Source organism: Dipteris shenzhenensis, chromosome 12, assembly GCF_047967505.1.
Source record: "Dipteris shenzhenensis isolate YYH24624 ecotype China chromosome 12, Dip_SZ_1.0, whole genome shotgun sequence".
Classification (NCBI taxonomy): Eukaryota; Viridiplantae; Streptophyta; class Polypodiopsida; order Gleicheniales; family Dipteridaceae; genus Dipteris; species Dipteris shenzhenensis.
In genome coordinates, this window is record NC_141607.1 from 53,020,653 (window position 1) to 53,048,606 (window position 27,954).

Below are 27,954 nucleotides of genomic sequence, written 5' to 3' on the forward strand. Positions count from 1 at the left end.
CAAAATGCACTCAGAGCCTACAAAATCCTTTGAGATGTAGTTTTCATGCAAAATTTATCACCAATTTTTCATAACATCCAATCTGAATAGACCTGGTACTTGGATCGAAGCATCAGTCTTGCAAAGAACAAAATAAGTAAATGCACTTCCCCTAATGAAAAATTTTTTTCCTCTCTTGCTCAAGACCCAAGTAGCCATAATGATTCAGTTATACATAATTAGTGATGACCTTCCAACAACATGGTCTACAACATGATAATCTAGTGGAGAGGTAACTGAACACATGGGAAAGTAAAGCTATGCTAGTCAGCACATGCAATGCTATCAAATCAAAACGTGATTTGAGAAATCACAGACACATGACTCCAGTATATATTCCAAGCCTTCACAAGGAACTAGATACTTGCAAGAAAGGAAAATGAACCCCAAATCAAGTTGTGTGTAGAATATACCATCACAACTAACAAGTCAAAAAAGTCCCTCCAAATCAAGAATCTGACCATGAGTGGGCATACTTTCCGAGAGAAAAGCCTTGTTATCTAGAATAACATTGTTGTACGCAAAACTTGGAAGCTACCAAACCAATTACCACACCAATCTTATTTATACAAGATGTATTCAAATCACTTGAGAAAAGAGATCTTTTGATAACAGCTTAATCAAATTATCATTCAAGTGTACAAACAAATACCAACACTACCCAGTAGGCATCTCTATTTGCCCATGATTATCGTATTGTTATCTGTATATTTTACCAAGAAACCATGCTAGCATTCATGTCAATCAATGCACAATTACATGCCAAAAACAATCACATGGTAAAAATTCTCGATTTAAAAAAAGCACAACCTTGCATTAAGGACAACCAGAACAATGTGTATTGTGACAGCCATGGTGGACCTGACCATTTCCTGGAGACTACCAACCATTTCCTGAATGTGTTACTCCCTCTTTCATATCCTCAATGAACTCAAGAAGCACCGAACAAAGATCCATAAACAAATTGCAGATGAGAACTGGAAGCACTGATTAATTATTACTCAGTTTAAGGACTAGCTCTTACTGCAAAAATTTGAAGCTTAAGAGGATATCCTCATGAGGTCCTCTTAAAAAATTTCCAACTTTCTGACTGTAGCCAGGGGAAAAGAAACCCAGAACGATGAATGCTACTTCCTTAGTGTGAACAATCCCCTCCATCTTCTTCCCTTTTTTTACCAACTGCGCAATAAAGCCAAGACCCAACAAAATAACATTCTTGCAAGCCAAATAGAATCTACCATTAACAAGAACCAAAATGCCTACCCAAAAGTCATACATAACCTCATGATCAAAGATTCATATCAATATCACATTCAAACATCAAAATCTTACTGCCATATATACACACCCCACCACAACAACCTGTAGCATCAAAAAATGCATCACTAAACTATCGCTAAAGCAAACATTCACTCGAAACTATCATTATTAACTTGAAAGTTAAGCAAGCTATACCAGTAGTTTTCATGCAAGGTTTGATGAAAAAGACCGGAGACTAAACAGCTTACAAAGGAAAAACTATGATATCTGCTTATGGCATCCCTGCCCATCGTAAAAACAAGAAGCAACCGTAAGTCCAACGAGTTCAATATCTACAGCCAAAAAACTTGTAATTCACAAGAAATGCATCCACGATGCCAAACAAGGCAAGGCCCAGTACCAAATTGGCTAGCAAGTTGCTCAAGTATATTAGAAGCATTCAGTCTCATATTTACCAAATGCCACCCACTTAAAATGTGTATCCTTTGGAAGAAAAAGAGGTACTTAACTGTCGATTAAAATTTCCGAGTCAGACTTTGCTGCAGAGCACAGCAGCAGTTTAGAATATGTGCATACCTCTCAGGCTCTCGTCTTAACAAAAAAACATAATCTCACAGACCTGCTTTGCAAGCACCCAAAACAAAACAGATGCTCACCATTCAAGGGTACTGGGTTGCACCTGTTCCCTAGCTTTGCACTTTTGAGCGTGTGTACAGTAAAAGAGCGGACACCAGAAAACCATAACAACTTCAAGAGTTACCATCCAGCAACCTTACCTTCAGGTAGAAGGATCAATCTTCAAATAGTGTGAAACAAAATATGAATCCTGCCAACGTATCACAGTTATGATAGGTGCAGCTTCCAAGCCTCCTGCAGACGAATTTGCCTTTCAGAAATTCGGTCCTTACATTGCCAGTTTGCTTGGGATTAGTCTTTTCATACATGCAGCTCATCATCAGACTCCGAATCAGATGAAAGGCCTGAAGATACACTTCTTAAACTGCCAACAGGATGCTCGGCACAGTGACTTCTGAATGTGTAGTGGCTTCTGCTGTTCAAAAGCTTTTTCCTTTCTCGCATCTGTAATAAAAGACAGGGAAAACAACAGCACCAGTGAGATCAACAGAACTCATCCGAACATCTGCAGTGTTCGAGAATAACAAACACACAACTGACTGTAGCAAAGTCAAGCAAATAAGCTAATCAGATATGAAGAGCATATATTAGGTGTACATTCTGACCTGATAGAAGGCATTGATTTCCTCTTCTGTGAGTTCACTACCCTCAGCATTCTCTTCCCAACCAAGAGAGCGCATGAAAGCTGCTTCCTCTTCCTCGGAGTCTCCCGGCAAGGGAACGCATACATTGATCTCTTCTGAACTATCAACAGCTGAAGACTCCTTGCCCAAGCTCACTACCTCATCCAGAATCGAGCCATTTCCTGGACTACTTTCCACGTCTCCATTACTGAGAATCTCAGATAGATTTGAAATGGATTCAGAATTCTGACCTACACTGTCCTCTTTTGGTTTTGGTGCAGAGGAGTGGCCCACAGAAACAACTATCTCCTCGCGCATCTCAGCTTCACTTAGATCACTCTTTGGCTGCAGTGATGAATCAGACTTATTTGAATTGAAGGGAACACTCCCATTGCTTGCCGCCTTCTTTCTGAGTGCATTAAAGAAGTCACTTCGATTTTGAGCTTGTAGAGAAGGCCGCTTATCTTCTGCCATATGAGCAGACTCCCTTGCGCGCAACCCAGCTAAAGCATCAGGACCAGCACTCCCAGACAGGAGAGCAGCTCTACGATCAAAAGGCTGCTTACGCTGGCCAATGACCCCAGAGGCTGGGACAGAAGCACCTGTTATGCTCATTGCTGATGCAGTTAGGTTAAGATTTCCATGAGAAGTTACTTGATGTGCATTACTGCCTTCCGATTTGAGAGAAATTGTACTGCCATCTTTGCTGGGCTTCAAAACAAGTAATTTCCCTTGTGAGGCCTTTGGTGTATCCGGTCTGGCAGGTGCCAATGACCTGTGCGGAGAGTTTATTTGCAAGGAACTTGATGGCTGGCTCCCCTTTGAGGAACTTGTAGCCATACCATCAATTGACCGTAACGGCTTCGGTTTTGTCTTATCTGCCAAACTCTGCCCAAAAGGAAAAAGGGAAAACAAAATTCAAGCCCATAGTAATAGCTAGACACTTTTCTTCCATACGATGCACCGATCAGTATAAGACCCAAAGAGAAAAGTCTTTAAACTGGTAAAACGCAAGTCTAATCCTTAGCTTACAATCAATAATATGTTTAGAAACTCACTTTCACAACAGTCAACTTCAAAACATGGAGTTCGCTATGCATAGTGTGGACTAACTCATCAATCCCCCCAAAAACAAGGTGCAGGTGACATACATAAAAATGTCCCAAATTTGGTATTTATAAACTTAAACAGAATCCACATGAATAATATGCCTACATAACCGTGAACCAATCTATAGACTATGACAAAGGCCAGTACTAGGGAGGACATTAAGAAATTCAACCTAATTAGTCACTACCATTGGACAAGCAAATATTCTCCTTCATTTACACGTCATCCAATTGTTTGATTACTTATTCATTTTCACTACCAAATTTCCATGACTGTCTGAGAGGCATGGCTCCTCAATCACAAGAACATGGCACATCTCAATTGCCCCTGCTTGGTCAAATCATGTAGCACACCAGTTCAGCCCCTCCTCTCAAAGAAGAATTAGAAACCACGCTGGCCAACAGCAAAAAAACTAACTATGTGCATAGACCTTCATAGACTAGAATCTCAATCTTATATAAAGGTAAGACAAAAAGGAAGAGCGCAGGGGGGGCACAGGGGGGGAGAGAAAGAAAGAAAGAAAGAACGAAAGATGTATTAACGTCTTCGGGAGGCCTCACGGGACGAAGAGTCAAAGTACATTAGTGAAGCTATCAGTAGATCAGTTGGACCCTGAGCAGATTCCACTTTGCCGTGAGTACAGTCATACTTCATATCAATGTGCTTGAACCTGGAACGATCTAATACTTCTTGGCCAACGCAATATATCATAACCAACATTTGTGCTATGCCAAGATCCACACGTAGCCAATTGAGCTTCACACACATCTGCTGTGACAGCCTCCGGAGAGGAAAAATAGTGTTCCACTGAACTCTCAAGCACTCAAACTTCCTCGTGATCTTAGTAAACACATACTAAAGTATAGACAACAAACAGAGAAGCATAGGACTCTCCACCTCCATTCCATTGCTCACCGCGCCGAACAATGGTATCAAAGCGCTTAGCACCTAGCACATGTGTCCAACATGTGCAGTTTCTTCAACGGCTCCAACCGCCATAGATTGACTTGCAAGCTGTATACAGCCCATTCCCACACAGTAGTGCTAGACTTGTGCCACCATCTCCGTACAGTTACCAGACCTGCTCTTGAACCAGCTCTTATTTGTCTACACAATCGTACTAAACTTTTTCCATACCTACTCAAAGCTGTCGCATGTTACCGTCACTCAGAATGTTGTCCACTGTTCGTTGTTGTTGCCGTACACCCAAGGTGCCGTCACTGTACACTGTGTGTTGCAGTCACTGTACACCCAAGGTGCCGCCACCATAGGCTACACGTACAACTACTCAAGAAGTTTCCACACAGACCCATTGCAAGCAGATACGACTTGCAGTCTGTACTCCTTGTGTTGATTTGTACATGTTGTATAACAAGCTGTCACGCGCGAACATACCGTACAATTTGCAACTCACATGTGTAGGTGCAATTTCCCACAAGAAATTGGGGCATTTTTTGTACAAGACAGACATTCCAGTCAGATTGCAATTTTGCAAACAACTTGGGGATTTTCTTGAGATTGCCCTGTTTTTGGCTCAATATTGCTCTACGAATTGGGGTTTTTGGCATTGAGATACAATTTTGCAGTGGAAAAGGCATTTGGCAGGTTTTCATGCATCTTTCCACTCAGTGTGAGTGAGATTTGCAGACATTGTGATTTTTAGTAGTCTCAATTCGTAGATTCTAGGGCTTTTTTAGGCGACTGATAGTTTATTGCAATGCGGCATGCTGATACAGCGATATTAGCTAGAAAATTCAATTTACCCTCTTTTTTGGCATACTTTCCTTTTTGAAGAAAAGGAAAGCTTTTGCAGGATTGACACTTGCAGTCATCCCCTTTGCTTTGGGGTTCAATTTCACGTCACTTTTGAGCAGATTTAAGAGCTTCTTAAGCTTTTGCAGGGCAGTTTTGATGCATTGACATTTGCAAATTATTGCAGTCATACATTGCAAGACAGCCTTTTGCATTTAGCTCAATGTTTGAGCACTTCATTGGGCATTCACATTTGCAGAGCTTTTGCTTTTTTATTTGGTTGACATTTGGAAATATTGTGTCAACTTTTGAGCAACCTGCTCATTGCATTGATAGCCTTGAGGCTTTGACATTTGCACAGCATTTTCTTTTTGGGTATTTTTGTTTGCAATGGCCAACATGGATTTTTCTGGAATGATCCCAGCTGAGGACAAACTTGATGGTACCAACTACCTTATGTTCCCTGAAGCCATTGGTAGAAATAGCTGAAATGGAAATCAGATTTTTCTTGATGCCTGGAACAAATAACACTTATAAAGAGTGATTGTATCCCAAAACCTCAACCTGTCCGATTCCTTTGACACAATAAGAGGCATTGTTTGCACGAGGGCCTCCCTTGGGAGCATCACTCAATGTCTGAAATAAATTTCTGCAGAATGTAATGTGCTTTGAAGCACCACTATCAAAATACCAGCCAGAGTCAGAATCTGAAATTGATAAGGCTGAAGCATCCAACAACGGATTATAATGGCATGTCACAGCCAATGCCAACTCATCATGAGCAAAATGGGCTGCCTCGAGGGTGTGCTCATGGGCGGTTGGTGAATTTGTGACTGCAAATCCATGTTGTTGCTTTTTCTTATCAAAAGCAATATGCTTCGGGCACTTAGATATGTCATGGCATGGTCTCCTACAGTTAAGCGCTTCTTCTTCTTCCCATCAACCAAATGAAGGTTTGGGCTTGCTGTACTTTTCCCCTACTTTGCCTTTGCCTCTATGATTGGTGGCGAAGGCCTAATCAACATGAATAGAAGCAGCCTGGTTTTGACGACTCTGCTCCTCCTGCAGAAGTAGGGAAACAAGCTGATTGAAGGAATAGGGGTTGGGGTTACCCAAAGCCACTAGTATGAGTCAAGGAGCCCATCAAGTGTCATGGAAACTACCTATGCATATGAGACTATCTCACCCGCATTAATAAGCTCCTCACAGAAGTACTTGACTTTGGTGGCATAAGCATATATCATGTCCCCTTCCTGCATGTGTACACTGTTAATATGCCTCCTCAAAAAGTCAACTCTGGCCTCATTACGAACCTAATACAAACTGGCCGAAGTTTTCCATGCATCATTGGCTGTCTTGCAAGGTCTGATGTGAGGAATAATGAATCTCTTGCATGCAAATGCAATCACAGCACATGCCTGCACATCCCCTTGATCCCACCAGGGTTTGCTTCGGTGTAGGAGGATTGGGTGCAACAACGGTAGTAGAGCCAGAAGTGATCGTAGTAGCAGTAGCACCGCCTGTAATGGATGCAGTGGCAGCTGAGAGACAGATTTAGTCTCTGATCCAGATACAATGTCCCAAAAATTCTAGCCAAGAAGTCGCACACCAAGTACGACAAGCTAAAATATATCCAATCGTACGAATTCAGATTTTTGTTGTTCCTCAGTCCAAATTTCTTAAACATTAATAAAATTATCTAAACAAAATGAAAAGAATAAGATTACTTCATGGTTGTACTTGATGGTTATCGTTGTGCTGTTTATGACAATCGGCACGATAACTACATTGTGCTTATTGGAACACTTTCTAGAGGGTTGCATCATCTAGATGCATATGAAAAACAGCCAGCTACTGAAGCTAATGCAGTAATTTCAGACACAATTTGTATGGCATGAGAGGTTGGGACACCTCAATTCTAAAAGTCTGGTCAAAATGCATTCGCAGGACATGGTTTTGGATCTTTCAAAGATGCATGCACTTAAACAGCACATTTGTGAGAGCTTCTTGTTGAAAAAAAGGTAAGGTTCTCAGTCCCAAAAGATGGGACCCCTCGTGCATCCAGGAAGTTGCACTTAGTGCACAGTGATGTATGTGGTCTGATGCAAAAAGCTTTTCTTAGGGATTTCTATTATATTGTCACATTTGTGAATGACTACACCAGACACACATAGATCTATCCTCTCGCCCTCGCTCAGCCCCCCCGCTACCTGTTAGAAAAGACCCAACAGAGGGTACACGTAGCGGAAGACTTATAGTAATGCCCAGGAGCTCACACAGTGTGCGGTGTGGGTGTGGAATCATTTCTTTACTTATGTGCATACAATAGGTGTGCAGACTCATCAATAGACAATGAACCAATCAGATAGAGAAACCACCAAATAATATATTTCCGTCCACAACTATGGACACAATACAAAAGAGACAGATCCAGAGTCCCACCAATGGTGTGGTCCTCTGATCTTACCACAAAAGTCCTTCTCCTATCTGCTGGCTATCTCTAGACTAGAGTCCGCGTGCTCCACCTCGAGCGTGAGTAGACTTTCCGTCTAGAATGATCTTCTCCACCTTGCTGTCTGGAAACCAGTCTAGGTGGGCAGCTTCCTGCAAGCTAAGTCTGCAGCACAAGGTACTACTTTCTCCTCCTGACTGTAGGCCCAAAGATAGCCCTGCTGCTGCTCCTTCTGCTGGTGGAATTGCTGCTGCAGATGATGTGCAAATGAGACCTGAATGGCCCCCTTATATAGCCCTCAAGGGCCTGGCCAGCCAACCGACTCAGTCTGTACAAAAACCGACTGAGTCTGTACAAAAAACCGACCCAGTCTGCTTGGGAAAAACTGCCCTTTAAAGGGCTCACAATTCAGGCCTTTTATGGCCCAAACTTCCAGGGCTTTTGGCCCTCCATTCAAGGCAGATATGCAGCCTATAAAAGGCCTGCCACCTCCCCACTGCCAGTCACATTCCTTGCTGCAGATCTGAGCCTCCACTCCCTGCCATGTCTGCGCCTCTGCAAACAGTGCGCCTCCATGTCCTAGATCCTCCGCAATCTGTCCCAGACTGTCTTGCTTCTGCTCCGTACTTTCCTGGCCCTGTGTCCTGCCCTTAACAGTCCTAGATGTGCTGCCCACATGCCAGCCATGATGCTGTCTATGTGGCAGCCCCTTTCTCTCATTTCCTGTTGGGTACTGCCCTAGGTCTCCCTCCCCCATGCTCTCCTCATATGGGGGCTTACAGATGAGGAGGTGACCTTTCCAACACTACCCCCCGCTCAGCCCTCCACTACCCTCCCCCCCGCTCAGCCCCCCCCCCCCCGCTCTAGCTCTAGCCCCCCGCTCTAGCCCCCCGCTCTCAGCCTCCCCGCTACCCCCCGCTCAGCCCTCCACTACCCTCCGCTACCCTCGCTCAGCCCTCCCGCTACCCCCCGCTCAGCCCTCCGCTACCCTCTGCTAACCCCCCCCCCCCCCCCGCTCAGCCCCCCGCCACCCTCGCTCAGCCCCCCCGCTACCCTCCGCTACCCCCCCACTCAGCCCTCCGCTACCCCCCGCTCAGCCCTCCCAAGGCGCTGCTGCAGCTAACCGCACCCCCCCCCCCCCCTTTCGCTCCCCGCTACCCCTTCACTCAGCCACTACCCACCTCCCTCCCCCCCCCCCCCTTTTTTTTTTTTTGGGTCTCTTTTCCGTGGGGGGCCCCAAAAAAAAAAAAACTAGCCTCTCCTCCTTCTCCACCTCTTGGCTGCCTCTCCACTTCAGGCTTCCGCACTACCTCTCCACCACCTCGCACTGGACGTGCCTCCCATTATGGGGGGGGAACTTGTGCTCCCGCTCCCGGTTGAACATTAACACTACGATCTGCACCCGCACCCCAAGAGAATGGGGGACAAAGCCAAGAAAGACGAAAATAACAACAACAACAAAAAAGCAAACGACACAACTGAATTTGGAGGATGTGAACACACGTTACAACCGAAGTGGACTCAGGGTAAACAGCAAGGCAAAGTTAGGACCCGCCTCAGCTTCTTCAGCATCTATCTCTACCTCAACCTCAACCTCAACTCCCGCTATAGTGTCAATTTCGTTTTCAGCTCCAACCTCAGCTCCCTCTATCTCTATCTCTACTTCGACTTCAGTCCCCACTTCAGGCCTAGCTCTAGTTCCAGTCTCAACTCCATCTACATCCACGATCAGTGACATACTCATGCCCATGGCGCCGGTTGTTGTTCCCTTCCCCTCTTCTCCTGTTACAACTCTCACACAGCTTATGACACCTACTTCCGAGGTGTCATACACTGTGCCGCATTACGCTTCACTCTCCCCTCTCCCTCTCAATCAGCCCATCCTCCCACACCCCGTTGGGACTGCCTCACCCATTCCACTGTCATCTCCGTTCCTCACTCAGCCACCGTCCAAATTTCGGACTCAGTCCCACTCTTTCATGCCACAGTCACCACAGTTTCAGCATGGACATGGGTGGACTGACACACCAGAGGCCCGTGAGACCCTACTCACGGAGATACATAATTTTCGTGAGCGTGAGATGGAGCTGGCTCGTCCCAGGGAGTACCCCGGTGGTCGAGGCACAGATTGCGAGCATGCAATTTGCTATTGAGGAGACTTCCAGATGGGTTGACGTGGCCAAACGGGAACCCGCAAGGGTCACCGTTTCGGCTACCCTCATGGAGCAGCACCAGAGAGCCAGTAAGGCTCTCAACATCAGAGTACGCAGGATCCCATGCACTGAGGCTACACCGATGGTAGATGCGATTGCATTCGTGACCGCTACCCTGGGTGTGGCTGAGCACAGGATAGAGAGGGCATGGCGGGTGGGGAGAGATCCCAACCGAGAGCAACCCCTGATCATACGATTTCATGACACTCAGGCACGACTTTCAGCTCTACGACGAACGTCAGTCCTTCGAGATCAGCCAGCGATCTCTATGGATGAGGATCTCACACCTCTATAGGTTGAGGAGAGGTGCTCTTTGCTGCAGTAGTGGGATCAGGCCTGAAAGGAGGGGAAGTGGGCAGTGGTACGAGAGGGACGACTTCTTACAGGCCCCCGTAGGACACCTGCCCCCTCCCCTACATGGGAAGCGGGGCCTATGAGACTCAGATATCCGAGACCCTGTCCTGTACCATTTGGAACTGTAATGGTACCTTATGGTCAGAACCAGGGAACTTCTCAGAATCCTATACAGGCCACAACATAGTCTTCTATACAGAGACACATCAAAGTCCAGAGCGCCCTCTCCCAATAGTCAGCAGATATACATGGGAGTCTGCCTACAGAGATGAGACGAGGGGTACAGGAGGAGTTCGAGGTTCAGGTGGAGTTGCAGTCCTTTTCAGATCCACACTTCAGTAGAGCAGAGAGATACACATTACAGATTTCTTTGGATCCGGATATGACACACGGATAGCCACGATCTGTTTGTCGCAGTTTGCTACTTCCCCCCGGAGACCTCCCACTTTACCAGAGATATTCGAGATGATGATGAGACATCCCCATTTGCTGCCCTTTATCAGTCCATTGTTGACTTTTCTAGCCGCGGAGAAGTCCTTCTAGTGGGGGACTTTAACGCGAGGACAAGGACCCGCCAGGTACCACTTCTTGATTTCAGAGATGATTCCACTCTACTGGCAGATGTTGACCTTGAGGAGGCAGGTATGCTACGGGTTTCGGCTGACATGCGAGGTCCACTTTCATCCTATGGGCAGGCCGTATTAGACCTGGGCAGAATACATGATCTCATTATCTATAATGGTCTTGACAGATGGCCCGCTTCAGGTGGTTTCACATGCTTTCCACATGGGGGGGCCTCCAGTGTTGTTGATTACATCATGGGATCCCCTGTCTTCACATCTCGCATTACTGACTTCACTGTAGCACCTCTCCCCCCAGGGGCTGATCACACATACCTTTTCTTTCGCATCTCCACCTCCCTTCGCATAGCACCTTCCACCTCACTCAGTGCTTACTCCACCTACCACGATATACGCTTTGATCGGGATCACTCACCTTCTTACTCTGGCCGTCTATACATACCCCCACATAATGCACCTGCAATAGAACAGGCAGTTCAAGAGGCGAGGGTTGTCATTAGATAGCAAAACACAAAGCCAAAGTGGCTCTTGGACTCTTTGCAGGACAGCAAGCAAGCTGAGCCCTTGGCTGCCTGCACCAGAGGTGTACAAAGATAGATGCATGGCAATTTCCTTGAACTTGATGTTGCATTGATTGCCACAGTCTCTAACGAGGAACTTCTCAGTCACCGAGATAAGTTTGCAAGCAATCAATGGATGCAAGCCATGAAAGCTGAACTTGATGCCATTCATGCTAACGAAACTCGGGAGCTGTGTGACTTGCTTGGCAACAAGCGTGCCATAGGCACTAAGTCAAAGCTGATGGCACTGTTGACCGTTACGAAGCCCGCCTTGTTGCGAAAGGCTATGCCCAACAACACAACATTGACTTTGAGGAGACATTCGCTCTCACTTCACGCGTCGTGACCATTCGGTGCCTCATAGCTCTTGCACCCCAGAGGCATTGGGAGGTACACCACCTAGACATTAAGGCCTCTTTCCTTCATGGGGATTTACAGGCAGAGGTCTATGTCACCCAATCTCCAAGATTTGAGGTTGATGGTTCTGAAAATCAGTATACCGGCTGAAAAAGGCTCTCCATGGTTTGAAGCAAGCACCGCATGCATAGTATGCCAGGATACATTCTTTTTTGCTATGCTTTGGCTTTCAGAACAGCCATACAGAGGCCACTCTTTATGTCCAAAAGAGTGAATCAGAGTTTCTGATTTTAATTCTTATGCGGATGACATGCTTATCACTGGGCCCGACATACAGAAAATTGGAGATTTTAAGGCAGATTTGCATAAATCATTTGCAATGTCAGACAAGGGCAGGTCGCATTTGGGCATCCAGTTTGCTAATGTTAAGGCGGGCATAATAATGAGTCAATCCAAATATATTGGACAACTCTTGCAGCATTTCCAATTCGAGGATTGTAAGCTAGTTTCTACTCTATTGGAACGTGGCTTCCATGTTTCCTCCGAGGATGGGAGTGCCCCATTTGATGCCACTCTTTATCAGCAGGCTGTTGGCTGCCTTATTTAACTTATGTCATACTTGACCTAATCTACAGTATGCCAATTTCCCAATAAGAAGGTACATGCACAAGCCCAGTACACAGCATTAGCAGGCAGTAAAGCGGGTCTTCTGTTACTAGAAGGCCACTCAGCATTTGGGACTGTTCTATGGTGATCAATCTTCACTAGTGTGCATGCATTCACAGAAAATGATTGGGTACGTTGTTATGACAAGCCCAGTACACAACATTGGCAGGCAGTAAAGCGAAACTTCCGTTACTTGAAGGCCACTCAGCATTTGGGATTGTTCTATGGTGATCAATCTTCACTGGTTTTGCATGCATTCACAGGCAATTATTGGGTACGTTGTTATGACACCCGCCTGTCACACGATGGCAACTATTTCATGCTTGGCTCTTCATACATCTCTTGGTTCAGCATAAAGCAACCTACAGTTGCTACTTCCAGTTGTGAAGCTGAGTATAGGGCAGGTTTCATAGAATGTGTTTTGCTACGCAAGTTACTTTCAGATCTTCACGTCAACCAAAAAACTTCCACTATCATCTACACTAATAGCTAGAGTCCCTTGTTTCATGTGCATACGAAGCACATTGAGGTACACTTCCCGCACCCAACATAATCTCTGCCACACTCGCTGCTATCACAAGGCCTTGGAGAGGCTTCAGTTTGCATAAGTGTAGGGCCAAAATGACCGCCCTTTTATAGGCTGAAAAAAGATGTCTGGGTCTGTTGAAAATCTGGCCAGACCAAATCTGCCTCTTTTTGTCCTGAACTTGCCCAAAACAAGCGCAGTTCATCCCGCCTCTATTCCAACTTCTGCCCTATTTGTGGTCATTCCGACTTGGTTTTCTATCATCCATCTGCTCATGTGTGCCACGTAAGACTACAAACCATATGAAATAATCAAGCAAATCAATGATGCTATAAATTAGACGTTCCTAAAAGAAACAAAGTTCATCCTCTTTTCCAATATAAGTCGTGAGAAAATGGCAGCTTAGTCTCATATGGGAAGCTAGTCCAGATGGAAGATTTATCAATATATATTCCGTAATATGTACTTAATCAATGATTTAACTATATGTTAGTGTTGGATGGGAGAACTTGAAAACTCACAAATCATGTTTATTATGAATATTTAATTGAATCGAAAGATAGATCTTAATAAGATGATTCTTGGGAGAGTCTATAGTCTTTGAAAGCAATTTTCCACCTTCCATTTATGAGAAAAAATATATATATTGAGGAAAGAATGTCACATCCCAAGCTGACTATGATTAGTCTATACCTAAACAAGGTAAGGAAGCTCCAAATGATAATGGGTACTAGCTGCTAAAGGGCCAAGGAGAAGTTAGTAGGTGTAATGTGAAGGTCAGGGTTTATTTACGAATAATCTAAGTATATCCATGGGAGCTGGGACTATATAAGACACCCATGCTCACAGTTTAAGGCATCAATCACTATATGCCTAGTTCTTTGTATGAGATCCAAAGAGCTGGTCTAGGTCAAACACATCACATCTAACGATTTTGGCCTTCATACCTTTTGCAGCTCTTTGAGATTCATCCACCACTTATGTAGGCTTTACCACCCAAAGAAAGACCAGCTTCTACTTCTTGCAACTCTAGGGAGTTTGAGAAGAGATTCTCAAGGGTTAATCCTTGTCACAGTTTAGTTTCAAAAGGCCTACTTGACTTTACTAATGCAAGGCATCAAACTCCTAACCAAGCTCGTCAAAGGCCCACTGAGTAGCTCTGAAGGTCACTAGAACTAGCTATGGTTTGTAATACTCACACAAGATTTTATTACTTTAGTCAAAAAATTTGGTGTGCTCTTTCTTTCACAAGAAATTAACTTCTTAATCTCTTATGGACAATAAATTTTGGGAAAACCCCAAACAGAAACCTTGCACGCTTTCTTTAATAAAAAGATAAAACTTCAAATTCTATTTGCCAGGAAAAGAGAAAACACATTCCTTGCATAGTTCCCAAGAGTTTCGGAAACGGTATTCCTTGCATAGTTCCCAAGAGTTTCGGAAACGGTGATATGGAGCAAAGCAGGAAACGGTGTTTTTTAGTTTCAGCCATGGAAGAAACAGTGGAAACGGAGTTTCGGTTTTTAAGGTTAATAATGTATAAATATTTTACATACATATACCATTTAATGAAAACGTTACAAAAGCTTGAAAGATGCATCTTAAAATCATATGCAATGGAACAATTCATATCAAGTTAGTGAAGGAATTTGGAAGGAAGGTGGAGATTCTAGAAGGAAAAGGACCAGCTTCCAAGCTTGATGCAGGTGAAGGAAAAGGACAGGGAGAGAAGCCTGAAGTGGTGCAGGTAAAGAAAAACATAAGCAGAGGAGGAAGGAGCAAAAGACAGCGGGCGGGAAGCAAAGGAGAGGGGGCAGGTGCAGAAATCGCGATTCGCCGACCCAGGAAAATGGTCTGTCGGCGCTGCGCAAGAAAAATTGGGGGAAGCAACAGAGACTATCCAAAACACCGTTTCGTGTGATTCCTTTAATTTAATACTAGTTGGCACTGAGGTCATATAGCCAAATCTAGCTTTTTCTTCCACAACCTATGAACAAGAGACTGCTGTAAAGTCTTCCTTAGCAAATATCTTTTTAAAGATTGCTCCAGGTATACTTTAAAAAATTTGTTTTTTGCTTATATAAGCTAGCAGAATATCTAGACACATAATGACTTACTTGATATGCTGCCATCTGCTCGAGTTGGCAAGATTTATACAAAGTCTTCGTACTGAGTTTCTGTCGGCACTCCGGAGGTGAAGGGCAGACTCAGCCATGATGAAGGCTAGCACTAAAGGAGAAGGCTAATCAAAAGGTAGTCCAAAATCTCTTCATTCAAGCTACAACTGCTTGTGAAGTCTAAACATTTTCATTTTAGTCTCTCCCCAACGAGCATCTAAATATAAATCTAGCTGATAGGGCAACGCACCATTTAAGATAGAAAGAATTATCTCAATACCAGCAGGCCGCAACTTGGACGAAAACTTCACAAGGTAAAATTTGAATGTCCGCTAATACGGCAGAAGCATATACCTAGATGAATCCAGGAACATTCCCAAACTCATCCTCTAAAAACACAACATAGTGCAGTTTCAATCTCATGATAGTCACTCACAAGGTTGAAAACCATAAACTCCATCATGCATAGCAGGGACTAGCTACTATGACATCCTACTTTAGCATTGTACCTACTTTAGCATGGTACTACCTGGACCTAAATGGAAATGCTCTAGCCTAAGCAAGTACTTCCTATCTGAATTTCGTATTCCTGCTCTAGGACTTGAGAAGAGCTAGTGTAGGACTGTCTAACTAGGCTGAAATAGTTCGAATTGGCAACAATTAGGGCTAATTCTGTTTCAGTGTATCAGAGCACGAAAAACATGGGGAAATGTGGGTAAACCATGTCCATAACTTGGAGCATGTGTTCTTGAGCCTGTTACACACCTCTATGCAAAATAATAGTCGCAGGAAGAAATCCCATCTGGTTGCCACGTGTCAACCTGCTGGAGCCTGGAGAATTGAATATTCAAAGTTATCAGATTTGAACGATTTGCCAGGTGTCAGCCTGCTGGAGGATTGAATATTTAAAGTTATCAGATTTCTACATCGCTATGATCGTGGTGATCTACAAATCAAAGCCCTATGGAGCGTTGCAATTCTTTGATTGGCGCTGTATTTTTGCACGTAATGGCTGGCAGGCAGTTCTCAGATTTGCTTCGAAATCCTGGAAATCCTGCTGCAAATGCACCATCTGAGTTGTATTTGATGCTAAAAGGGGCGTGCAAAGTATTTCTGCAATTAGAAGTGATTTGCCCTAATGATGTCTTCCTGCCAGACGCAATGGACAGACGTGCCTAATTCCAACTGATTTTCTGCAATTTTGGATTCTCTCTACTCTATCCTTTGCTTATGTTCAAGTATATGCATTAAGATTGGAGAAAACTTTGAATTTTGGAACAGAACATTGGGATTATTGAAATCTGAAGTTTTCTGCTTCTGAAATGCCTTCAAGCAGTGTTAGATTCAGACCCTAGGATGGAGGGAGAAGCACTTGAAGACATTGCAAATATTGGATTGGGTTCAACAGCAGAGCAGGCTGAAGCTTCAACTCATAGCAAAGATCCTAAGGGCAATAGTCAGACAGCCATGCAAGCTATCCATCCAGATCAGTTGCAATCAAGCCACAAGCAGCTAATTCAAGGTTGTTTGGGGCCCCTAATTCAAGAATTTAGGGAATTGACTAATGAAATCAAGTTCAACAATCAAATAACGGATCAAAGGCTGCAAATTTTATCTGCAACTGTGAACGGAGGCTTTGATCATCTCAAGAGAAAACAGATTCAAGAAGGGAAGAGACCCATGGAGACTATCCTTGAAACAATCCCTAATTCTGATGATGAATTTGAGCCTGTGACTAACTTCTAAGTCTGACAGGTTCATGGCCTCATCTAGAAGAGCTCACCATAAGTATGAAGAGGCAGCAACCAAAGCAAAAGACCTTCACCGGGTACACCTCAGAAAAGTACCAGCCCAGAAATCGAAGTCTTATGCCAGAGATTTAATGAATACAAGATCCTTCATGCTGACCTCAGATCAGTCCTGACGAATCAGTGATATGTTCAGACTGTTAGGCCCTCAGAATCCAAGGGGGGGTTACGACAGGGCAGTGAGGTCAAAGATACAATCGATGTTTCCAAGTTCAAAGGGGAGACTGGATCGCCCAGTTGAGTTGGAAGAGTGGATCGCAGCTGTCTAGATGAATCCAGGAACATGCCCAAACTCATCCTTCAAAAGCACAACAGTGTGCAATTTCAATCTCATAATAGTCACTCATAAGGTTGAAAGCATAAGGTTGGATCAGTAAGCTGGAAGAATTTTTTTATTATATCCTAAAGGAAATGAGATTTGCTATGCTTCATCTTGAGGATTTTGCCCACACATGGTGGAGGCATTAGCAACAAGATGGTGTGGTGAGTGATACCAGGAAGGACTTCAAAAGGAAATGTTCCAGACTTTTATTTCTCCTCTAGCCAGGGACCAATATATTTGCAGATGGTATGATTGACATTATTCCTTGTAATATTTCCCCGTGCAGTGACAATGTCTGAAGGTAATCCCTAACCATGCCAATGTAATTAGGGTTAGGGGCACTTTTTTTAAATAAGGTTTTTTTCTCCTAACTACAATTAGTGGCTGAGTTTGTGGTTGAGTTAGTCACCACGTGTGTTAGCCCTAGTTAGGGTTCAATCTAAGGGTTTGTCTCTATTACTACCCTAGTGTATTCATTCATTGGGTGTTGTTGAGTTCTCAATACAGCTTGCTGCTGCTTTGTGTTCTCTTCAACCCTCACTCCATTTTCCAACAAGCGATAATAATGCAGCTGTGATATGCAAGCACAATGTTCTAGTAGCCTAAGGCCCTAATCTAACATACCTATGCTCATTCGTTTGAATTTCATTGCTCTAGGTCTAATCCTAGGAAGTCATCACCCTTGTAAGCAAAAATGATGGACTTGTATTCTTGGAGAAAACCAAAAGACTTGCATTAATGAAGTGAAAATGGAGATAGCAATGGTAATGCAACTTTGGAAGAGGAGCAACAATCATCAGAAATGCAAGTACAAGTGTATTTATCTCAAAGGATGCCATTAAGGGTAAAAAGACTCAAGAACTAGGCTAAAAGGGAGTGTTAATATGAGAAATGGAATCATACTAGTATATTGTGAAAGTATTAATTTCATCAATTCTAGTTGTCAAACATTGATATGGAGCATAGAACTGCCCAATGGAGACTGCGCTACTAATTGTAAATGTTGCCGATCAGCTAAGGGCGAGCAACATGATGTTCACACTTTTGATGATGACACATTCTCTCCTTGACTTGGGCCTATTGACATCCTATTGGGTTGTAATTGGTTGAAGTCTCTCGGAGAATTCTCGTGTAGATGCCAAATGGAGTGGCAAGGAGCGAGCACCCTTTCTTGACTCTAATTTCACGTGAGAAGACCCTTAGATGTATGCTTCCATCCTTGGCCACATCAACCATGTAATGTTGAGGTACTTCCATCCTTCTCCACAAATTGAGCCTAGGAACCATATCAAAACCTTTCATGAAGTCATCAAAACAACAATGGAGATCTTCTCCTCATACCCGCTCTCTTCCATGAGGACTCACAAAATGACCAATGGAGATCTTCTCCTCATAACCCGCTCTCTTTCATGAGGACTCGCAAAGGGACCAAGTGCTCGATGGTGATGTGCATAAGGGATTGGCATCACATACAGCCCACCGCTAGTGTGTGGAGTCCACATGGGATCGGTACCCTCTTATACCTTTTCGAGCTTCTTTGCACATATGTGAATTGGTATAAGATTATTATACAACCTAATCTAGATCAAGAAGATGATGAGTATAGTAAGACAATCATGCTGAAATTTGCTGCAATTCAGTCCCTAACTCAAAGGACTCACATTTTGCTTACAAATTCTCAAAGTTATTTCAAAACTATGCTTTCAGAGGAATAAAAAACAGATTTTTGTCTCACAAAACTGTTGCAAAAGTTAGGCCATTAAGCATGTGGCACACTTTGGGCACTGTGTTGGGGACCCATACCCTATCCACCAAGTTTCTTCATATTCCCAAAAGGGTTGGCTAGGCCTATTGAGTTCAGATATGTAAGGCAAATCATCATGCACTTTTGCATATGGGACTACTTGAACCTTGCCTTGTAGACTCGTCAATTAACACCTTCTTGAGGACATTGCATCCTCTTCTCTTGATACCATCCCTTTGCATATCAAACCACCAAGGAGGTAAAGGCCTATGCCTCATAGTCCGCCCCCCCTATGCAAAACCCAAAATGTTACCATGATGTACACTATCAATGATCAATCATTAAGGCCACATGGGGCCAACTCACCAAGGCCGGCCATGCCTAGTTGGAACCTTAAAGATTGGTTGGGCATGTTAGCTTGTGTGATATTTATGATGCAACGAGCATTGTATGCATATGCACACCCACATATGCAACAAGTGTAAGGTGAATAAAACCTTACATGTTCTAAGATTATATTATTGTTTATCTGCACTTCCTTGCAAAGGCAGTGCTCTACTAAGAGTTTTGCAAAAAAGTGTCCTCCCAATAGTTTTTGTACACCTCATGCCTTGGTTAACTACTTTCTATTCTAGTCTCTCTCTCCTCCCCTCTCTCTCCCTCTCTCCACTTCGCCCAATCAACTCTCTCTCTCTCTCTCTCTCTCTCTCTCTCTCTCTCAATCAATCAATCAATTCATCAACATACTATGCATTTGCAAGCGGTTGCATTATAGCACTCTCAAACTTTCCAATGGTTCTACACACAAGCTTCCATTGCAAGTGCTACAAAGGAATCATCCATTCATCTTCACGATCATTTGCATTCTGCAAAACATTAGGTAGTGCTCACGAGTATTTGTACTTGCTTGTTTATTTATTAAAATTAGATTAAATTATGGCAAGATGATAATGTCAAGTAGTTGTGCTACAACCTTGAGCATACAATGTCACCAACCTTACACAGGCATGGCCTAGGGAGGATGAGTTGTCATGCCTAAACTTTTAGCATATACCCCTCTCGTTTACAAAATACGTATATCTAGAACATGCCCAACGTCATCCTTTAAAAACACACCACATAATGAAGTTTCAATCACATGATAGTCACTCATAAGGTTCAAAACCATAACTCCATCACATAGCAAGGACTAGCTACTATGACATCCCCACCGACGTCTTCAACGCCCAACCATAGTATAAACATATGCTCTCACACATACAAACCTACACACCCACATACTTGAGCATCCATTTATACAAAGGTCTTGGTGCTGAGTTTATGTCGGCATTTCAGAGGTGAAGGGCAAACTCAGCCGTGACAGGCTAGCACTAAAGGAGAAGGCTAATCAAAAAGTAATTCACATTCTCTTCATTCAAGCTCCAACTGCTTGTGAAGACTACGATTTCATTTTAGTCTCTCCCAACAAGCATCTAAGGGGGGGGAAACAAAAAAGAAATGCTAGATCTGTATCTCTAATGACTAACACCAATGTACCAAAGATTCTTAAACTAGACTAATAGACACTGTTACCCATACATAAATAGCTCTCCATGTAGGATCCAATGTTCCATTAAGACTGATGTTACACTTTATTCAACTTGAGGTCAAAAAAATATATCGATTTGTTACAACTAATTTTGCATGCAATCACTATGTTCATACCACTTGGGACCTTCTTTAAAGTTTTGTAGCCATGAACTTCTGAGAGCCTTATGATCCATATATCTACATGAATCCAAGGAGCGTGCCCAAACTCATCCTCTAAATGACAACACATAGTGCAGTTTCAATCTCATGACGGTCACTCACAAGGTTTGAAAACCATAAACTCCATCGCGCATAGCAGGAACTAGCTACTACGACATCCCCACCCTGTAGAATCCCATAGGATAGAATAGATGCATCTTGAAAGAGGTGTGAGAGCACAATGAAATCTCTATGTGATTGTGAGAGAAGACTCTCTCTTATAGAAAGAGGGAGAAGGTAATACCTTCCTTACATAAGTGGCAATCAGCCCCTACATCAGTGGGAATCAATCCCTACATCAGTGGGATTGCCTTTGTCTTACATCATCACTTAGGTCACACACTAGACACATCATAGCACTTGATGTGCCTTTACAACACACACAAACACACATGTGACTCCCCTAGATGCACACATGCACCATAGAGCAAGCCCTTGATCATACTTATCCCGACATACCTTCCCTCAAGGGTTTGCCTCTTGCAGTGTCAAGGATACATCTAGTCTCATAGTTTTTCATGCCATCTCATGGTGGTCAAGGATAAATCTATGGCTAGGATCTCATGCTAGCAAGGGTTCCCAAGGGTGTGAGGTTCACAGAAATACGATAAACAAAACACATATCACATGGTCTACATCATATGGTGACCAGAGGTGATTTACATAACATATTCTTTTTGGAGTACTACTCCAGGCAGAGAACCTCAAAATTTGACCAAGTGATGATAAACAAAAAAGCGCTTAAAAAGCAATCTTCATAGGAGGCCTCATCTTGTGGAGGCACATCAACTGAAAGTAGATTGATAGTTTCTGACTTTGTAGTTGCTTCCTTTTGGCTTTACAATACTTTTCATGGTGATTGTTTTTGCCACAATGTTTGCAAGGATTGATCTTGAAGCAATCTTTTGAGAGGTGATTAGTCTTCCCACAATGTTTGCAAGGTGAAAACTTCCCCTTTTGAGTTTTTATGGCATAGGCTGTGTCATTGCCTCTCCGGAGTTCCATGTGCCTTTCTTCTTCTTGAAGAGCAGTAATAAGACCTTCAAGAGTAGGATTAGGAAGATTTTTCAAAGTGGTAACAACATGATCATAATCTTCAAGCATATATAAAAAGTTTATAAACTCTGTTTATTTTGCACTCGACATGTTTAGCTCTTTGTGCAACCTTTTATTCTATCCTTCTCATGGTAGTTCTAAGTAGAAACTTAATTTCTCATACTGTGTCAACGATTCATGTCTTTTCTTGTGCTCTTCACAAGCTCTTTGTCAGTCAACAATCCATTCCAATATATCTATGATACCTTGCTATTATTGAGAAAATGGCCATTCTGAATAGAAGATGAAAAGAAGCAATATGAATAAAAAAGACATAGACAAATATAGGGTGAGATTAAAGTAAGTAACTATAAACAAACAAGAAAGTAGAGGATAATTATCTTCCTATTAAAGAAGCACATAACTATAAAGCAAGATTGAACTGGCAACAAATATAAAGATATGAGAATGCTTTAACAAAGATGAGTACAAGCTTCAGTTTGCTGTGTACTCTCTATTCTTTATTCAGTTTTTGTTCCGCTGCGCCGTGTAATTTGCCATTGCATCATCTGTAGTGATTGGAGAGTTGATAGAAGCAAGTTGAGTCATGAGACTCCGCATATAATTGACATGGGCAACCAAAGGAGTGCCACTAGCCATCTTCAATTCAAAGAAAGCAATCTTAAGTGACAATTTTGAGATGTGAGAGCTAGCAGCAAAAATAATGTCAAGCTTCTGCCAAGCTTCAGAAAGAGACTCTAAATCAGAAATGTGATGAATATAGTCATCTCCTAAGCCAAGAGCAATGATGCCATAGGCTTTCTCCTCTCTAGCAGGATCTCTTGCCGGATGTGTCGGAGCTGAGTATTCTCCAGCATTAGAGGCTGTTGAAGAAGTAGTTGAAGCAGGTTTGACAAGCCCCCAGAGGTTTTCCCTCATCAATGCAAACTTAACCTTCATTTGCCATGTGTGAAAGCCTTTACCATTGAACTTATCCATATTCAAGATGGTAGCCATGAGAGGGTCTAACCCAGAATGGGCAGTGTCTACTCTCTTACAAGGCTAGAAAAAATTGAAGAGCTTCAAAATACAAGCAACCAAATTCCATACTACAAAACATAATGGAAATGATGTTTTCACTTGCATGCTTCATAGAGGTGGCTAAATGAAAGCATTCCAAGCAAATCCAGGTGTAGCAACTTAAAGCAAAGCTGTAGCCATAGCTATACTGAAGCTATTCAATACTTTAAAACATCAGAAATGCTAAAGTAGCATCTAATGTAACATCAAACTCACAACATTGTCAAAACTGTCCAAAACAGAGACCTGAACTTAGAGGGTGCAATTCTCACAGGTCATAGCTCTATTCAAGGGGATTTTTATGCAGGAAGAAGGGCCTTATACCAGAGAAGGGCTACCAGCAAGGAGAGGCGCAATGTTGCGTCAGGTCGCCATAGCCAAGCTTGAGAAGACTGACTAGTTTTTCGTCTGTTACGCCTCCATTCCTTATCCAAATGAGCTCAGATTTCAACAGCAGGTTCCGTTCAGTGTCGTGCAGCTCGGGCTCAGAGGAATTGACAGAAGGATAAGCGCAGCATTGCGCGAAATTTTGTCAGAGAGTGTGAGTGTTGGCGTTTCACGTACAGTCGAAATTTCACCAAAAGCTTGCAGCTGGAAGTTCGCCCATACAAGGGGAGTTTGCAGCTTAGAGGTTTAGGCAATGGTCGTTTGTAGGCAAAGAACAGAGCTCTCAAAGATTTTGGGAAGAAGGAGGAAAATGGAGAAGATGAAGAAACTTGTAGTTTATGCTTGAGATAGCATCTAATGCTAGGCTAGGCTAGATCTAGAACCTAAAGCTCTGATACCAAATGTAGAATCCCGTAGGATAGAATAGATGCATCTTGAAAGAGGTGTGAGAGCACAATGAAATCTCTATATGATTGTGAGAGTCTTCTCTCTCTCTTATAGAAAGAGGGAGAAGGTAATACCTTCCCTACATAAGTGGCAATCAACCCCTACATCAGTGGGAATCAATCCCTACATCAGTGGGATTGCCTTTGTCTTACATCATCACTTAGGTCACACACTAGACAGATCATAGCACTTGATGTGCCTTTACAACACACACAAACACACATGTGACTCCCCTAGATGCACACATGCACCATAGAGCAAGCCCTTGATCATACTTATCCCAACACACCCATGTCATCAAAGCCCAACGGTGGGTGTAGACCATAGTATAACATCCACACACCCACACATACTTGAGCATCCATTTATACAAAGGTCCCTTGTCAGCACTCCGGAGTTGAAGAGCAAACTCAGCCATGACAAAGGCTTGCACTACTGAAGAAGCCTTATGATCCATTCCTAATATCTCTCTGATGCACAAAAAGCCTCTAATGACTAGCAACTCCCAAATTTTAAAACAGGACTCTTGAAGACAGATCTTTGAATAAACTGCTCTCGCTCTCTCTCTCTCTCTCTCTCTCTCTCTCTCTCTCTCTCTCTCATGTTTTCAGGCGGATAAATAGATAAACCCTACTTAGAGATCATCCCAACTACACAACAAAGTCTACAAATGACTTGAAATTAGAGGGTTGTATAAGAAATGCAAGCCTGGAATTTCAATCTGGTAGCTTTTCACCATAAGTAAGCACCAACAAGAAAAAACTTTCGACAAATCCAGACATAGGAGCACTAAAAACTGAGGAAACACTTAAGGAAAGACAGCAGACACATGCCAGCAAAATATGGTTACTCTATTAAAACTTGAAGAGATTATACAAGGCTTGCATGTCAACATACCACTTCCAATAAACGTCAACATAAACAGCATAACTGCTTTGCCAACAAAAAGGAGGCTACAGGAAAGCCATGCATCAAGCTACAATCTTTCATATGAATTGCAAAAACCATAAAACCCATTGAACTTAGTTGAATCATGCTACGTTGTTTATCTTCAAGAAGCACACTTCCTCAACTTTCACCATATTTTTTGTTGCATTGCTCATATGAGATCTTAGCCTTCCTCACCTCAATTTTGTGAAGAATTCAAATTCCTTGCAAAAACAAGACTTCACCTAAGTCTAAGGACTATACCATGGTCTTGGGTAAGGTTGGAATCATGGGAATCAGCTGGCGAGACTGCTTCAATGCAAGTTCCTCCAGTCGCTGGTTATCGATAGACAGCTGCATCAGCAGAGTGAGTACATGAACAATTGAGTAACAGAAGCTGGATGATGCCTCTTATAAACCAACAACTCCAGTAACTGGATGCACATCCCAAAAAGGCAAACAAGGGGTCAAATGAATGAGCCACTATTCACCTGGGGAGGTGTCCGCACTCGTGGTGGATTTTGAGTGAGAGCCTCTGCCATATTCAAGGCATTTGAGGAAGGTGTAGAGCCAGGCCCTGACGAACCGGAAGACATCCCGCCAACAGTGCTAGCAGGGGCAACATGTAATGCCAGGCCATTCTGCATGCTGCCATTTGAAGAAGGTGCTTCTGCAAGTGCTGAGCTCCAATAATCAGCCACTCCACCTCCTCCACTGACAGGGGATGATGTGGTTGCTATGGAACTAGTGAAGCCTCCAGTCAACCCAGGTGATGAAGCTCGACCTAAATCTGGCCTGGAAGAACCCTGCCAAAGAGGACGTGGGCTTGCCATAGAAGCACCTCCAAGACCCACTGGCATGCCACCTAGTTTCTCGTCAGCCCCGAGGGAAGGAAAGTTCCGTTCAAAAACAGCTTTCTGAATGCTTGTAGCCAAACCACCACTCGCAGAAGGCATTGGTGATTGTAGATTAACAACCTCGTTTATTTTTCGTGGACCATTGTCAGGAATCCTGGGGGATAGAGTCATGGACTGTGAGCGTCTCAACGAAGCATCTGAATCATACTTACCTGAAGTTCCTGTGACAGAGAGCCGAAGCATTCCATTCTCTAAGCGCTCCCGCTCCTTCTCTCTCTCCTCTGCCCCAAATCCAAGAGACCTGTCTCTTTCCCTTGACCAAAGGTCTCTATCACCTTCCCAGTCCCAATCTCGGTCATTCCGCCCACCATCCCCCCGAAATCCATCCCGCTCCCTTTCCAAAGTATCATGGCTGCGAACCGAGGAGCTGCGAGTGAAACCAGAGTACGACCGCCCTTGAGAGTAGTTCTCTCTATCAGCACCCAATCTCTCCATTGAAGTGCTATTGCTGCCAGAACCTCTGCGAGAGGATGGGAAATGGATCCGATCAGATGAGGCAGAACCACGAGGTGAATCATAGTCAACATGACCACTTCCAACTGCAGGCGATTGCTGCTGTGATGCCCTGTGCCGGGGAAGAATCGAGCTTCCTCCATCATCTGCGGCACAACCAAAAAGCTGCCTCCTATTAAGACCCAGATTAAAGAGCATTCTACTGATTACAGGTGAGTGCAACAACCCAAAGTATACATTGGCATACTTTGAAGCTACAAAGCAGTACGGTTTAACATTGAAAAACAAAATGAAAATAGGCACACCTTGATAGAGACCAGGCTGTAAGAGATGAGGTGCCGCAACACCACCCCCAGAAGCCCCTTTGAGCCATCCTGGTATCAAAGAGGGTTCACTTTTCTCCATCACAGTTATGTACCATCTTAGTGCACTCACGCAGACCTAATGTTTGCATCCGCCTTCCGTATCCAGGTCCCAACACAAGGGCTCCCAAAGAGAACCACAAACGGGCTTCCAAACACCTTCTGCAAGGCTACCGATGTATAGAGTATCGACAGGATCCTGTTCATACTCAAAACTCCTGTGCACAGGCACAGAATACCTGCGCTTGTTGCGATTTCGACCAGAGCTAACGACGATAACTATTTCTTCCAAAATTTATAATCAGAAGCCCCGCAACCGAAGCTGAAAACGGAGAATTCAAGAGGCCCCTTACATCCGGAAGAAAGGTAAAGAACTGGCAACAGAAAGCAATATGCCCTCGAAGATGATCCTAAAAAAGAGCGAAAGTCTGAAGCCTTGCCCCGGTTTGCAAAGAATCGAGACGGAATCAAGATAAGAAGCGAGGTCCCACGAGCCAATGCAATCCAGGGCGATTGAAGAACGATGCAATCCCCAATTCGCAATAAGTCCAAGAAGACCTCTGAGGAGGGGACGCGCTCATGCGCAGGAGCGTAACGCAAGCGAAGCGGGCCGAGCTCCAGGAGAGAGTCGTTCCAGCCAATATTCTAGGGCTAGAAAAAGAGCTGAAAGGGAGACTGCAAGGGCGAAAGAGCTCGAAGCGAGGAGTGAAAAAAGAAATAAGATCTGACTGCGAAGGGGGAAGGAATCTTCGGGAAATCGGCGAGGCAGGGAGGCAGAGCAACGATCGATGCGAGGGAGGGAGGGAGGGAGGGAGGGAGGGAGAAGGTGCAGCCAAATGTGGGAGAGGGGGGGAAGCTATGGAGGAGTTAGGGCAAGGAAAGCTTGAGAAGCTTGAAGGTGAAGATGGCTATGGCGATGGGAGAGCTATGGCAAATGCAGGCGCAAAAACAAAAACTAAGCCAAAATTGCCGAGACAATGCTACAGAGGAAGGTTTGTCTTGGGGAGAGAAGAAAGAGAAAAAAAAACCAAAATACACTTTTTTTTTAATTACACCTGTCTTTTAGATTTTCCCTACCTTAATATTTTTTTAAACTCCCCCACACACCTCCAAGCCCCGGCTGCCCTTCCCTCCCTCCGCCCACCGTCCGATCCCCCTCCCCCCTCCCGATCTCCTCCACGTGTTCTTTTCCCTCAGGTCGTTTGGAAGGTCCCTCCCCCGGCGGTTGTATCCACCCTCGTATTTACTCCCTTCCACCGTATCTACGCCGTCGCGTATTTTCTTGCCCTCGTATTTTATTGTCGAGTCGGACATAATATCCTATCTTTATTCCTCGCATCGGATTTTTCACTCCATTGACTGCTACCTTCCTCTCTCTTTCTCCCTCTTTTTTGGCATTTCAACCTAGTCACCACTATAACTATTTTAATCGGATTTT

General features: G+C 43.7%; 1 protein-coding gene across 3 annotated transcripts; it reads right to left on the reverse strand.

Moving 5' to 3' along the window:
* Positions 1 to 1,726: 1,726 nt before the first annotated feature.
* Positions 1,727 to 27,507, reverse strand: LOC147896386 (uncharacterized). 3 transcript variants are annotated; one of them, XR_015541875.1, is made up of 6 exons: positions 26,460 to 27,507; positions 25,276 to 26,300; positions 25,049 to 25,138; positions 2,541 to 3,446; positions 2,076 to 2,379; positions 1,727 to 1,838 (listed from the first exon to the last, which is right to left on the reverse strand). XR_015541875.1 is itself a non-coding variant. In XM_087382381.1 (5 exons), the coding sequence occupies exons 1-5, from the start codon at positions 26,557 to 26,559 to the stop codon at positions 2,236 to 2,238; spliced, it is 2,265 nt and encodes a 754-aa protein (XP_087238507.1). In that variant the 5' UTR covers positions 26,560 to 27,507; the 3' UTR covers positions 1,727 to 2,235. The 3 variants fall into 3 exon arrangements, 1 of the variants encoding a protein (XP_087238507.1); XR_015541874.1 differs by having other exon boundaries at positions 1,727 to 1,918; XM_087382381.1 differs by having other exon boundaries at positions 1,727 to 2,379.
* Between the last annotated feature and the right edge of the window lie 447 nt (positions 27,508 to 27,954).